General features: G+C 40.8%; 1 protein-coding gene across 3 annotated transcripts in view; it reads right to left on the bottom strand.

Moving 5' to 3' along the window:
• LOC145781985 (nipped-B-like protein A) overlaps positions 1 to 14,913 on the bottom strand; it is a 30,831-nt gene that overhangs the window by 1,620 nt on the left and 14,298 nt on the right. The window contains exons 18-43 of one of the 3 annotated variants that reach the window (XM_082593705.1): positions 13,565 to 13,644; positions 13,248 to 13,380; positions 12,583 to 12,813; positions 12,226 to 12,315; positions 11,797 to 11,907; positions 11,432 to 11,694; positions 10,805 to 11,012; positions 10,395 to 10,541; positions 10,099 to 10,233; positions 7,751 to 7,903; positions 7,485 to 7,596; positions 7,183 to 7,258; positions 6,950 to 7,088; positions 6,566 to 6,800; positions 6,260 to 6,414; positions 5,431 to 5,640; positions 5,226 to 5,312; positions 4,896 to 5,030; positions 4,443 to 4,610; positions 3,927 to 4,091; positions 3,238 to 3,333; positions 2,410 to 2,556; positions 1,955 to 2,277; positions 1,355 to 1,535; positions 938 to 1,034; positions 107 to 189 (exon numbers count right to left, since the gene is read on the bottom strand). In XM_082593705.1, the coding sequence (XP_082449831.1) occupies positions 107 to 189; positions 938 to 1,034; positions 1,355 to 1,535; positions 1,955 to 2,277; positions 2,410 to 2,556; positions 3,238 to 3,333; positions 3,927 to 4,091; positions 4,443 to 4,610; positions 4,896 to 5,030; positions 5,226 to 5,312; positions 5,431 to 5,640; positions 6,260 to 6,414; positions 6,566 to 6,800; positions 6,950 to 7,088; positions 7,183 to 7,258; positions 7,485 to 7,596; positions 7,751 to 7,903; positions 10,099 to 10,233; positions 10,395 to 10,541; positions 10,805 to 11,012; positions 11,432 to 11,694; positions 11,797 to 11,907; positions 12,226 to 12,315; positions 12,583 to 12,813; positions 13,248 to 13,380; positions 13,565 to 13,644 (3,960 nt within the window). The remainder of the gene's footprint in view (positions 1 to 106; positions 190 to 937; positions 1,035 to 1,354; positions 1,536 to 1,954; positions 2,278 to 2,409; positions 2,557 to 3,237; positions 3,334 to 3,926; positions 4,092 to 4,442; positions 4,611 to 4,895; positions 5,031 to 5,225; positions 5,313 to 5,430; positions 5,641 to 6,259; positions 6,415 to 6,565; positions 6,801 to 6,949; positions 7,089 to 7,182; positions 7,259 to 7,484; positions 7,597 to 7,750; positions 7,904 to 10,098; positions 10,234 to 10,394; positions 10,542 to 10,804; positions 11,013 to 11,431; positions 11,695 to 11,796; positions 11,908 to 12,225; positions 12,316 to 12,582; positions 12,814 to 13,247; positions 13,381 to 13,564; positions 13,645 to 14,913) is intronic. The other 2 variants (XM_082593706.1, XM_082593707.1) reach the window with 2 other exon arrangements.

Here is a 14,913-nt window from a genome sequence, read left to right as displayed (position 1 = left end):
TTCAGCAAGAAATCTTATAAGCATTTTTAAAAGGTTATTTTGGTCGCTTCATGTCTGTTACAAAACGAATGCAACAGCCCAATCATGCAAAGTAACATATACTGACGTCGAGAGTAGCAGCTGGTTTGGTTTCGTCGTCAGTGTCACGATCACTTTCCTCCATGTCTTCAGCTTCTTTTGTTGTAGCTTCTAGAAAACACGATAGAAAGATACTTAGCGTTTCGATACTTACAAGGACAAGGTAATTTAAAAAAAGAGTGATGGGTGAGGCAGCAAAAAGGTGAAGTGACGTTATCTTTCAAGGCAAAATATTATCATGGAATTTTGAAGCTAGGATAATGAGCTCAAGAATTCTTAAACTGGCGTACCCTGGCAATAAATTTTTTCACTCTTAGGTCTCTTGAGGGGAAATGATTTGCAGTAACTCAAAGTGGCAACACATGCTGTTAAATTAACAGCATCTGCAGGTGGCTGCAGCAGATGAGCTCAACCCATCAGAAGGCAGATTTAAATCAGCTGATTGCACTTATGCACGTTAGAAAGTAAATTAATTGAACGTTTTACCGTTGTCCGCTTGGCCTAGACTAGAGGGTTAGGGCCAGCGAATAGTAATTTCGATGGCGTGCGTTCGATTCCTAGTCCTGCCATTACTCTTTTTTCTGTAATTACCACTCAAAGCAAGAATCAACTCTCTGGCTGAGTGGTAGATGGGTCATAATGACTGCAGTTAGCTGGTTCATACAGAAAATTGTCCTATGTTTAAAGCGTCTTCCAGTCAAAATAATCTATCTGCTGCAGCGACCTGCAGATTACAAATACGCCTCAGTTAACTGAAGAATACCTAATTTTTAGTATTTTGCTAAAGTGTATTTGGAGTAAATCTAGTTTTAATGTCAATTTTAAAGTGCAAACAATATTCACTCGAAAATCTACAAACCTGCTGATACAGCTACGTTCTTCGCTGGGATTGTCTTCTCTTTGTCCGAATCGCTGTCTTCTTCGTTGGGGTCTAGCTTGTTCATCAGTTCATTGAACTAAACAAAAGAAACGTAACTGGTTGCAGCAGTGCCACCTCGAAACTTTACAATGTCAGTGATTTATTTCGCGTTTACATATTTCCATGACTGCTGAATGACGAAAAAGCAAAATGTTTTCATGAAAATTCCTTCAGCTTGAGCTCCAAAGCTATGCTACGAGGGCTACATCTCGCTCCAATTTAAGATACAGAGATAAAGTTGTTGGCCAAATCTACTGGTACTAGTCGCATCATTTATATAAAATTCCAAACTACAGTTTAAACCACAATCCAAAGTGATCGGTACACGCTCTCTATTACAACTGCATCTCGCCATACCTCCGTATATTGCTTCACCACCGCGTCGATATATTCTGGATCCCTGCAGGATATCATCTTCCGCTGACGTAAGATGTGCTGGAGAGCGGAGGTCGGATTGAAGCGGAGGTCTGGACGCCGACGATGACATTGTTTATCGTTTGCTCGGTTCACTTCCGTCGGGGAATATTTGTGGATTTTGCTGAAAAGTTTTTGAGTAAATTTTATGCTTATTGACAATTATTTAACTGAGGAAGTAAATTTAAAAAAAAAATTTCACGGTTTTCCTTAATGCAGTAGAATTTGCCTAATTCGTCACCTCAAGGGGATTAGAAAAAAAGTGACAAATTAAGTGAACTGATGACTTATGGAAACAGGTCAACTTTATAAATTATCATGCAACCGGGACCGACAAAAATGTGACGATTACGCTGAACTGACGAATTCTGCAGCATTGAAAACTTGTATTTCTCGTAACATTTTTCCAACAAAAACAACAGTTAAGATGCTAAGCATTCTTTTCTTTTAAGTCAATAAACTAAAACTTGAAAGTCAAACCTTGACTATTTGCCTGTGGCAACTATTAAATTAGATCAAGATTGATGAGATGGCAAGACTTACTTATCTGTAAATCCAAAAAGAGTTTTCAGATGTTGCTTGAGCCACAGCAAGAGCAAGCATGCAAGGGAGAGGTGGGTAAACTCTTCGATGGCTTCATCTCTCGCTGGCAGCCTGAACTCAATTGATTCCTCATCATCGCTATCCTCGTCTTCAGACGATGACTCCGATGAGCTTGAAGACGATGAGGAGGAGGAGGATTCGGAGAGACGAGACGGATCTGCATTTCTCGCTTCTCTTGCAAGCCACCTCTCTTCCTTTTCCTTCAGTTTGGCCGCTCTCCTCCTCATTCTTTCCGCTTTCTTCGCTTTTTTGCTTTGCAGCGACTGAACGTAAAGCGCAATAATACAGCGATTCTATGTTGAGCTAACATCCAAAACAGCAGATTAACTTTCACAGTATTGAAAAAAATTTAATTTAAGAGCTGGACCAGTCGCACAGCTTCATAAAAAACTAACCTCTTTGAATGACTGAAGAACGTTTGATCCTGACACGGAGACGTAGACTTCAATCTGGCTGATAAGGTAGAGCGGCTCATCTAGAGTGTGGTATGGGAAGTAGGCCAAGTTGTCGGCGACAAACACAAGCATTTGAAGATCGGTTTTCTGAATAAAATGGAAGTTCGATTAGAATGCTAGAGCCAGAAATGTGTGGTTTATTTTCTGAGCCATCGCTCGTGTGTCCCAACTATAAGCTAAGCGCAACGTTTCGTCGTTACCGTTGAGACGATGATCGTCGTATCTAGGTTTTCGCCAGTAGGTTGAAGATTTTGAGTAAGTGGACGGAAGGGCAAGGAAGCCAAACCTTCGTGTTAACCTTCAGACATGCCTTTAGATGTTGTGCCAAAGGCACAGTCGCATGCCCTTGAGCGGTGTCGAACCGGCGCCCTTTCCAGTGCCGTATCAGGGTTCTCGCCACTCGTCTATGAAGCCGACAGCCGATCACCGGATGCGACAGAATGAAAATGCCGTAAAAATACTTTTACATATAGGCAGCATTATTATTATAAACATTTTCTCCTTCGAAGCAGAGCTGGACAAGCATCACATGATGCCCTGAAGGGCGAGTGAGAATCTTCATATCGTAATATTTAAGCTAGCGGAAAATGATATGTAGTGGGGAGTGAAGAAATATCCGTCAACAAATATCACCGGGGTTTAAACGTAGGTCTGAGTTGCATTGAAAGTATTGAAATCTTAGCAGTGAAAAACACACAAGATTTAAAGTCGGTAACCGATTAAGGAACTCTTAGAGTGCACAAAGCCGTGAGCATTGAGCAAACTTACCACTGTGTCGTCGAACAAATGCAAGAGAGAGAGGAGAAGAGCTCGTCTATGTTTGCGATCGGATCGTACTAGCTGATACAACTGTGAGCAGCTTGCCTGAACATAATGTGACGTTGTAATTAGCCTTCAAGTTGTTCTCAGTCTGTTAACTGACACTCTGACAGGTATATATCTCCACTGACCCACTGGTTGCCGGCCCCAAGCCCGCCAAATGGGGAGGAGAGGTATGAAAGGCATCCGAGGGAAAATCTATGCCAAAACCCATATGAAGATGCGAATTTAACTGAAGTTTTCAGTCTGGAGGTACACCATTCTTGCCATAACAAGAGTAAAGAAAATATTTAGGATATAATTTTGCTGAACAGGAACAAACAGTATAGACATAAACATTTGTGGGTACTTCTCCAACAATTACTGGTTGTGCACGGTACAGCCGGGTTTCTTTGCAAGAAGTAGTTATGAGCTGTATCAGTGAGCCACCATATGGAAGAATTATTTGATTCCATTATTAAATACGATCTTCACAAATTTAAAATATATTTTGTGAACTGGGATTTTAATAAAAATGATGACGTTGAAATGATTTCCGTGACTTATCAGGTACAACGCGCATACCAACGTAAAGTTCCTGTGTATATCGTCGCATGGAAAAGTGCATTGAACTTATTTTTTTTTTTTACACCAGTCACCTTTATGGCAATCCCATCCTCGAGACTTCCGACCGATGTTTCCAAATATCCTCGAACGACGTGGCCTTCTGGCTGCACGTAGGATTGGAGCTGATACGCCAGCCGCATGCCCTGCAAAGCCTTGGTGTGGACAAAGCCATGATATCTCTTGTTCAGCTCCACAAGCTACAAAATATAAAATGAGAATTGAAGTATTGTAACGATAATAATATGAATCCATTATGATGTTCGTCCTTCGTGTGAGTAACGGCCGCACGAGTCTTAATCAACTTTCTTCTACGCATGGTTTCGAAGATTAGCGAGGTGCAGTAAAGCCTCTGTTGCAAGATAGACACAAGAAGGATGGTGTGATGGGAGTGCTTGTTGAAGACTCGGACTTTGCGCTGTCTCCGCTATTACGCATTCTACTTCTCAGCTTAACACCACGGCCCTCGGTAGTGTACATGCAGATGGCAAGCAAATGCACAGTAGAAGTATCCACGACAAACTGAGTGTGACATCATCCAAAATACTGACCTGCTGATCCGCTTCTTTGTGTACATTCGGCTCGGGGTCAGAGGCAGCGGCAATGAGGTACGGTACGCACTGTACCGGGTGGACCAAACCCTGCTGGAGGGTTAAGTAGATAGTGTGCAGTGCAGCGTGACGAACCATCACGTGACGATGGAAGAACGCTTCAAGGACCTGAAGAAAACCAAAGACATAGTACAGAAAAAGGCTTGGTCGTTTATTGAAGTTAATACGGATAGACCGAAAATAGAGTAACTTTCTTCATACATTGCATTGGCAACATGTTCTTACAAAGATGAACTAAATCAATAAAACTCATAGAAATAAATAAAATCGTTTAGTCTGTTGTTTGAATCACGCTAGAAACGACCTTTACTGGGATACACCGTATGGGATCACCAAAGAACCTCAAATGTGCGTACAAGTTTATTAGATCAACAGTGTTGCCCTTTGGCTTACCTGTTTTAAAAAGAGTTGCATCACAGACGACGCCATTCCACTGGAAACGTCACATATTTCTTTGATGTCATCATCTGCCACTGCGTCACTTGTTGATGACTTCCTCAAGTCGTCACGATACGTTTCATCATCTTCCTACAAAATGAAGTCATCAGCATGTTACACGTAAGCATGGTCCTGGTCCTGCTTTGATTTGTGCAAAAACGATCGCACATAGTTCCATATAGCCTTCTTAACCTTCTCTTCCACAAAATGAAAGCTCAATCACTTTTGTGGTTTAAAAACATTGGTAATTATAAGTTAACTCTACACCGGATAACAGGGGCATACGTGTTTGACTTTCTTGGCGCTCGCTTCAGCTGCCTCTTGCATCTTCACATCTTCAGTTTGGAGATAATTTTGAAGATTTTGTAAGACCTGTTGACACATGAGCATTATACGGTATTTGAGACATAAAGAACATTGGCGGGTGCAGAATTTCTAAGCACATAGACGCTTTCATACACGAATAGCAAGAAAGTGTACTGAAGTCTACCTGCTTTTTTAAGCTGTCTGACTTTTGATCACCATCAAGAAGAGTCTTATAAAGTTCTCTCGTCGCGTTGCGGAACATCATGTTCGGATCCTGCACCATGAGAAGACCAAGAGCAGCGATGGAGTATCCTCGGAGCTCCTCGGTCCCGGATGTCGTCGTGAGGTTGGCGAAGTAGAAGAGACAGTCGTACACCTTGTCTTTGACACAAACCTAAACAAAGGGTTGTTTTGTTCTCGCAGGTACCACCAAAGATCGACAATAATTGATGATTATTTTTGACTAATTGATGTTACAACATGCTGTGGAAAGCAGTCTTTCATTCGATTGAAAAGTATGATTTACGCTCAGACTGAGAAAGCCTCTTGCCAAGCCTAAACAAGGCAGTTTTGTAAATTGTTATAAGCTGGCTTTTAAAAGTGATGCTTTGACAATTTTCGGTTGTACTTTAGCGTTCGGACATATAAATTATGATTTGCTCTACAGCAAGACTAAATGCCGCTGAATGAAAAGTTTCTCTTGAGATGCGTTGCTTGACAGCATATGCCGGGAGCCGAACCGAAGTTGCTTGATCATGCTGCACTTTTCCCTTTGCGGTGCTGGGGATACATTGAGTGAGAATCTTGTTATACACAGACAGTAAGTGAAATTATTCAGACAGAAAATCAACCGTTCTTTTACATTGATTTAACATTCGCAGACGTTAACGTTGAATCGATGTAAAAATCGGTTAATTTACTGTCTGGTTAAGAACGAAATAAGTATATGATCAAACGACTTAATGAAGCAAAGATAGATGGGTGGTCGCAGGATTGCCATGGCAACAACTCACTTGCGTGTTTCCTTTGATATTTTCGTTATCAAAGTCGAAATTCTTGGCGAAGTGACCAATGATGAAGAGAGTGCGAAGAAGCTGCTTGTACAGCTTTGGATGAAATATACTTTGCGCGTTCTTCTGGTGTTGCGTCCGAGCGTTCGACAAGCCAGCTGCATGAAACAAGTTACAATTTCAACTTCAAGCATCCGAAACTCTTTGAGTTTACGGTTGTAATATCTCAAATAAAATTGAAAAATCGTAAAATAAATGCTAAAATAACAATGGAGCAACAAAGATCGTCAAAAGAAACATATGACTCACTGCACATCCGCTGAAAGCAATCCCATATCAGTCTGTAGTTGTGGGTCACTCGGCATGTTACTGCACCAAGGCAGGCTACTGCTCCAGAGACGATGTGGAAGCGCTGGGTGAGAATCATCCTCATCATATCCTCTTCTATGGATGCAAGGAATGCTTCTGATGGATGCTCCATGAGAGGAATAGCAAGCTCCAGGATGCGACATACTCCATAAACAGTGAGAACGTCGTCAGGAGTCTAGGAGGATGCAAATTATTGTTTAGTGTTTTTGCGTACCCCCAAAAAATAAAAAAATAGAAGCATCTGCCAGACAGCAAATCAGTCGTTTCTTACACTATAAAAAATAACTGATTTGCTACATGTGCTACAAGAGTATCAGATCTTACCTCGCATTTGGTGGCTAAGTACGGCTGCAAGGTCATGACATGTGGCACCAAGAGACGGGGCCTGATCCGTGCCAGCTGGACCAAGGTCTGGACAGTCGCGACCAACCTGATTGACCTGTTCTTCGCCTTCATAGCAGAGCTGCAGTAACCAGAAGAGAAGGTTGAAATTAAATAACTGTATTTTCATAAAAAACGTCAACGATCGTTATAAAAGTAAGAAATGAAATACAAACCTTTCGTTGCTATTTTTGAGTTTTTCCAGATTGTCTTCACCATCTGTCGCCATGGTTTGAGGTTTACTCCTCTCTTCTGAGTGAAAACATACATAATGAGCACTACTGGACCACAAATCGGAGAGAGAGATGTTTTTTATTTGCCCTTCAAATACAAAGAACACCAACATCCCTGACAAAACTATCCCAGAGCTCGGTGACAGTGAAAAATACGCTACCTTGTTGGAATTTAGGCCAAAAAAGACGGTATAAATGAGAACAAGAAAACCTATATCATCGTTGGTTGAAAAGTGATGTCATACCGGTTTGTTTGTTATCAGGATTCTCAAATATGATGACGTGCTGAACCAGACAGTCCACAATCTGCCGGCAGGCCTCCTCTACGCGGGGATTGCGAGTTGAAGTGTCGATTAGCTGCAATGGAGAAATGATCATTTATCTACTGCAAGGATTGAAACTAGCTTGCAGTGACGTCACACGCGTAACGCATCATAGGTCGCCTGCGTCAGCTACATGGTCGTAACTGTACATAAAACGTAAAAAAGATAAATTATAACGTAGATCATACGTTTTTAAAGAGTTGCTCTATCCATTCATATCCTCGTTCCCGATTAGCGGCCACAATATCTGTGATGAGGAGTGCCTTCTTCCGCAAGGACTCCGTGTCTTGAGGATTCACGGGAGAAAACCACATTTTCATGAAAACCTCGTGAACAAGTTTCTAGACATGAAAAGGCAGACAAGGGTTTAGTTTGTGTGACCGTAGAACATTTTGTGATAATACTGGCAATCATAGGCGCCGACTTTTATTTTTGCACGGGGTGGCGGATAGCACAATATGGCAACCTAAAAACTTTCAAACTGCATGTATTTGTTTGATTTTTACTAAGCGTGTGTCGTAGATGCAATTGTCTTTTCACACCTGATTTGTAGCTTGATAATTTACAAAGCAACTTTAAAACAAAGCACAGGAGGTATGTCGCGAATTTTATTGTTACGTTGCTGCTCTGACACTTAACATTTGGCAAAATATTTTTGCGAACAGCAGCTCTGTCAATCCAACTGTTAATCAACTGGTCAAGTTGTAACCGTGAAGCTTCAGCTTGATAAACATTTAAAATTAGGATGTGGTTCTATCGCTGTTGCGTCATGGTAGATCGCAAGCAGGTTTTTATGCGCCTGAATGCACTAAACGATCGCTCTACCTCGCAGGTGGTGGAAAGCAACGATAATCTTCCACCCCCCTGATCGTGCTAACGCCTTTTGGCAGTGGCACACTTTCGTTTCGTTCAGGCGTTTGGTCACTTTCATGCTGGCTAAAATCCTGACTAGACGCAACAAAAAATGACTCAATGGACGGCTGCAATTTTGAACGCTTTTTCGGTGGCATCTTTAAGCTGAATAAACCTAGAATGTCAGTGAAAACTTTTACTGGACGACTTTTCGTAATTTTTTCTGTGATGTAACAAGCAACTCCTATGTCAGACCAATAAATTCCCGCCTCACAGTTTGTCACGCATTGACACGCAATATTACTGCATGAAGTAGATAACAAAGTAGAAATTAAAGCATGAAGTAGATGACAGTACACTCCAACTGAAATCGGAAAATAATTCAAAATGCAAAATCTTGAGTAATTGAAAAAGGTTGCTTTTATTATTGGGAATAGGCAGAGGGTGTAGCTTTCCTCGAATAGAATCATGTAATTTACGTGTAAATTTGCAGAACGTTAAAACTGCTACTTTACTAAGTGCACTTTTTAAATAAAACTCAAAAAGTTTCAAACATTGCATTTTTTTTTTAATGAAATTTGAAAATAGATATTCATTTAGGGGCCTAGGGGGTGGAGCTATCAATCATCGAGATAATTTTATTTCCAAGTATTTTATAGCTGTCATAATAGCGATATTATGAGCAGTTTAAAATTTTTCAAAAAAGATTTTTGAGGAAGGCAATGGAAAGATCGTATTTTATTGATTAATAAATCCCATTGTAAACCTAACAAATGTAACAATGACTTATGACAAGTAACAAATAAACGATCGCAACAACAACAAGGAAAAAACTCGTAGCCACGTGTTGCGTAATCTTCACGTGGCTTGCTTGATGTTACGCGAGTATCATGCTTGTGACAAAAACAATCATTTTCTTCGCCATACTGTATTGGTTCACCTCTGGCTTTACGTTGACTTGAAGCGAAAACCAATGATCAAAAAAAGATTTAAACGTCCGTTCAAATTACATTTATTTGCAGTAAGTAATGTAATCTAAACGGGGTGGCTGCCACCCCGCCACAGCGGTTATGGGGTGGCGTGGCCACCTCGTAACCCCGTAAGTCGGCGCCAGTGCTGGCAATGCCGTTTGTACAAAGCTGGGATGAAACGTACTCACTGAGGCTTACGGCTATCTCGGTAAATCACCAGACTCCAACGTTCAAGGGTAATTAGTCATGAGAGTTAATTTTCCCATGAGTGCAAAATGTAAACTTGGAAAGAAAAAAAAATCGTATGATCGAGAGGAATAATAGTAATGTTTTATTTTGCGCCTATTTCGACAGCACACTGCGGTCAGAGGTGCAATGCAACAGGCAGCTGGAAGCAACGAAGGGTCAGGTGGTCATGGACTTAGCTGAATCCCATTAATGTGACATGCTATTGTGTCTTGCGAAGACACAGACACGTGTTCCGGAGCGGTGTCGAACCCACGTCTTTTCGAACTTCGCGCAGACGTTTTCAGCATTCGGCCACCCAGCCGAGTAAACAAACATACATGCAACGTTCACCACATCTCAATCGTTTTACAATCAAACCTCGTTTGATTTTTCAAGCAACGATTCAAGTTCGTAGAATGTCCACTAGACATAAAAAAGCCTACAAGTTCACGCGGATGACTGTTTGCTTCACATCCAAAACCCACCTTGATTCCTTCCTCATCATTGACTCTCCTTATCATCTTCACACAGGCATCAGTGAGCTGAGGCAGGTCAGGATACTCGTGGCACAAATCCCTTAGGATTCGGATCACCCTCTTCCTTACACTGACTCCTGTGTCCTGCATCGATTATGAGAGTCAAAATCAGCAATAACAAAAAACTGTTTCATTTTTTGTTGTTGCATTAGCATCAAACGCGACAAAAAAAATGTTTTAATAACGAAGCCTCTTTGACTTCTCTGAAAACGAGATCCCAAATCAGAAGTTCCGGTCCAACTTACCAAGATCCTAGCAGTCAGCATGCCGTAGTAATGTTTGACTAAGTCTGGTTTTAGGAGAATAAACTTTCCAACGAGATCGATGGCAGCCTCGCGTACGCTCGTGGAGGGGTCTACTAAGCTGGCTTGCACACCCTGTGCGATGTCCTCCTGTGCATGATAATAAATTGTACCACTGCCTCAACTTTAATCTTGAAATGAAGAGGAAAATTGAGCATGGTGAAATTTATGCATCAAATCTTAGAGGTTTTCTAAATTGTAAATAATTTACTATGTGAAAAAATGTTTACACGGTTGTGGTAGGATTTCTAAGCTAACCGCCAGAAATTTTAGCTTATAAAACTTTTATTATCTGATTAGAAAGTCTAGCAACCAACAGATTGAATGACATTCCACCAAAAAAAAACACTGACTCGTTCCATGATAGAGGGATCGACGGCAACCACTTCAGCTAAACATTTGATGGCTCGGGTCCTGAGGGCCACAGCAGGTTCATCGCGAACACGAAGAATGTAGGAGAGGTAGCAGTCGAACGCTCGAGAGAATGGCCTGGTGGAGGCGAGGTGACGGGATACCAAAGCCGCATCTTCGACAGTCAAGCCAGCAGCAAGCTTGTTAGCGCTGAATGCCAACGGTAAGTTGTTGTATGGATGGCACGTATACGTTATGTGTAGTTGATGCAGTCAGAAAAAGAATTTAAACGAATACACAGACTTAGCAATGCACACAACACTCACTATCTTTGCCATCTCTTACTTCGTTAAACGTGGGTTTTTAAGGCTTTACAATAAAAAGTTACTCCAAAGGAATGTTTTAATATCATATGACAAGGAATGTGCAGTCAGATGAAAAATATACGATTCCGACAGTTTAAATAAAACGAATCCGCGGGAGTGACAGAACCGTCATATTTCGTTACGTAGGCTAACGACAAACGACGCATTTGGCGTCATGGGGAAAGCAAGACAAAGTAATGGCGTCATTTGTACAGCTCTTAACATTGGCACAAAAGACAGTGAGATAATAATAATTCAACGTACTTTTGCTGCAATTGACTGATTTTCAGAGATTTTTTCGTCTCTCCCTCTTCTGTTTGATCTTTTGACAAATTTGATACCGCAACTGACGCAGAGAAGGCTAACTCCATCAGTTCATCTTTCTTTCTTTGGCAAGCTTGTAGATCTCTGCTCTGAGCTTCCAGCTGGTCCCCAGCGTCTCCTCCTTGATCCGGATGTTGCTGGAGTTGTTGAAATTGCTGCGAAACATCCCGGAGCCATTGACTGATGTAGAAGTTGTGTGCAAACTGCAAAGTAGAAAATTGCGTTACATTACCATCAAGCAATGTCTATTTAACGTTGTGATTTAACGTTTAAACCGGTGTTAGACTGAAAATATTCCAACTAACCAAAAGTGCGGGGTCGGCATCGGCATTCCTTCGTAAGTAGCCAAGCAGCAAGTACTGGAGGCGAGATATCAGTTTGTCTTCTTCAGTTTCAGTAAGTTTCTTCGAAGTCTCCTGTTAAGGTTACAATGTCAATTTAAATCGGTACAAGGGGTTTCTATACGGAGAATTTGTAATGATCGTCAGTCAATACTGGCATCTAATCTCGTCTGTTTCAACTTTAATGTCGCTTTTTCTGCACGGAAGTTCTATCATTCTAGCATTGCTACGTTGTTATTGAACAGTGCTGACGGTTGTCTCTGTCTAAAACTTTGTAATGAATTCTTACCTATACCGTCTTTCAAGCTGCATAAAATTACATCAATGATGAGGTTTTAGTTTTGTATTTCCTGGCTTTTATCACACTTTTATCAGGCAATCTAAGACTTATACTTTGATTTTCTTAGCTTTGGCGCTTTTGTTGCAATTCCTTCTGCCTGGTCTCACTTTCTTCTTCGGTCGCTTACACTTTTTCTGTTCATCCTGAAGCGATGTAGCAGAACAACATGAAAATGCACAAGGTTTGTTTAGTCAGACAAATACCATAAAAATGTCATTTTATCAACAGTCCAACCTTCGCAATACGGGGAACAAGAGACGTTGAACCGTACAAAATAGATTTTCAAAAAATTATAGACATTCTTTTCTATCCGTTTTTAATAAGCACAAATCGGAGGAAAAGGTTTGAGAAAAGATTTTTATCATAACATGAGGTTTTTGCAACTCAAGTCATGCAAGTAAAATCTCAACCTTTGTGTCATTCTCTTCCATGTTTTCTTTCTCTTCTTCATCCATAGGTTGATCTTTATCCTCTTGCTCGTTGGAAGCATCCTCCAGTCGTCTAAGAAGAGCTTGCACAGCGCCTACGTCAGTGCGGCTCGTCACAGCGTCATGACGTAATTTGGCTGCCACCACGCCAAGATAATCTAAGGACGCCACGCGCAAAGACATTTCGGTGGATTTCTTGCTAAACGTATGTACCTGGCGAGGAGAAAAAGGGAAAAATGTAGTTTAAGAACTGGGCTACTTCATTAAAATTTTGTATCACCTCAATCTCACATAGTACAAAAATTTTGTATCACCTCAATCTCACATAGTACAAAAATTTTGTATCACCTCAATCTCACATAGTACAAAAATTTTGTATCACCTCAATCTCACATAGTACAAAAAATTTGTATCACCTCAATATCACATAGTACAAAAATTTTGTATCACCTCAATCTCACATAGTACAAAAATTTTGTATCACCTCAATCTCACATAGTACAAAAACGACAAAGGTAATTGGGTATGACTGACCAAGCGTGAAAGTTCAATTCTTTTTTCTGTACAATGTTTTCAAAAGAAATTTAATTAAGAGAAATCCGACAACATTCATAGCACGGATACGGCTTGCATTTATTGATACATACCAGTAAACGGCCTAACACACTGAGCAGCATTTCAGAGGCGGGCCACTCAGGCTTATTCACAGTAGCCAGAAGATCGCGCACCACGTTCTCAAACATCGGTCTGTAGTCGATTTCTTCCAATTTGCTGGCACACCTAAAAGATATTGTTTTGGTAGATGAATGTAGAAAAATATTTGATAACTACTGCGAAAGAAGGTTAAAGAAGTGACTGTGTAGTGATTCTACCGATTTGCTTGTGTAAGAAAAATAACATTGCCGCAACAATATTACAAATATTAACTATGCAGACATTAACAAATATTAATTAAGAGGCTTACTTTTTCAAGAAGACGGATAAAAACTTTTGACCAGTTCTCACAGCAGTGTCGTAACTAGAGATCACTGTCATTTCGTCCACCTGAAATTTGAACGTTGAATCTGAGTAAAAAGACTAGATCCGACAGTGCAGCAAAAATTCCCGTCTGTTACTATTGAGTGAACCCGATTCGGAGATATCCTAATTAGGACAGCCTTTGTTGGAGATTTCTAAAATCCCACTGGATTTTCAAGAAATCACCGAATCGTTTTTCTCCGAAAATGGGTGCCTCCAAATTGGGAGTTCTCCGAATTAGCCTAGAGCTCCGAGTCGGGTTCTCCGAAACGGGCCATTCCAGAAACTATAAAAACTCATGGTCCAGCAGGTACCCGGTCAATTGGTCGAAAGACAATTGGTCGACAGTCATTTGGTCGACAGACATTTGGTCGACAGGACGTTTGGTCGACAGACATTTGGTCGACAAGACATTTGGTCGACAGGACATTTGGTCGACAGGACGTTTGGTCGACAGACATTTGGTCGACAGACATTTGGTCGACAGGACGTTTGGTCGACAGACAATTGGTCGACAGACATTTGGTCGACAAGATATTTCGTCGACAGGACATTTGATCGACAGAACGATTCATTTTAGGGTTAGGGTTAACTAACCCTAACCTAACCCTAACCCTAGCCCTAACTCTAACCTAACCCTAACCCTAACTGTAACCCAAATGTCCTGTCGACCAAATGTCTGTCGACCAAATGTCTGTCGACCAAATGTCTTGTCGACCAAATGTCTTGTCGACCAAATGTCTTGTCGACCAAATGTCCTGTCGACCAAATGTCTGTCGACCAATTGTCTGTCGACCAAACGTCCTGTCGACCAAATGTCTGTCGACCAAATGACTGTCGACCAAATGTCTTTCGACCAATCGACCGGCCACCGTCCAGCAAACGCTTCGGAAATTATGCGATACAACTTTCATCTTCAGTGCCAAGCTTCAACTACGGAAACATCATACTAAAAATTATGTTGACTTTTTCAAACAATAATTATGTTTCTAATCAAAAAATAAAGAGCCCAAAATGTAGATACCAAACTCATGTTCAGCAAACGTTTCGAAAACTATACTGTCTTCATCTTCAGTGCTATAAATGAATAACAGTATAGTTTTCGAAAGTATAGTTTTTTGAAGACAGTATAGTTTTCGAAACGTTTGCTGAACATGAGTTTGGTATCTACATTTTGGGCTCTTTATTTTTTGATTAAATTAACCAGGCGTTCCAACCATTTTGCTCCTAAATTATGTTTCTGTTTTTTATAAATTACAATCTGCATAAATATTTTATAAAAATATATTTCAAGTC

This window comes from Aplidium turbinatum, chromosome 13 (assembly GCF_918807975.1).
Source record: "Aplidium turbinatum chromosome 13, kaAplTurb1.1, whole genome shotgun sequence".
Classification (NCBI taxonomy): Eukaryota; Metazoa; Chordata; class Ascidiacea; order Aplousobranchia; family Polyclinidae; genus Aplidium; species Aplidium turbinatum.
Note: the sequence above shows the minus strand (reverse complement) of the source record. Positions and strands in the feature narration are given on the sequence as shown.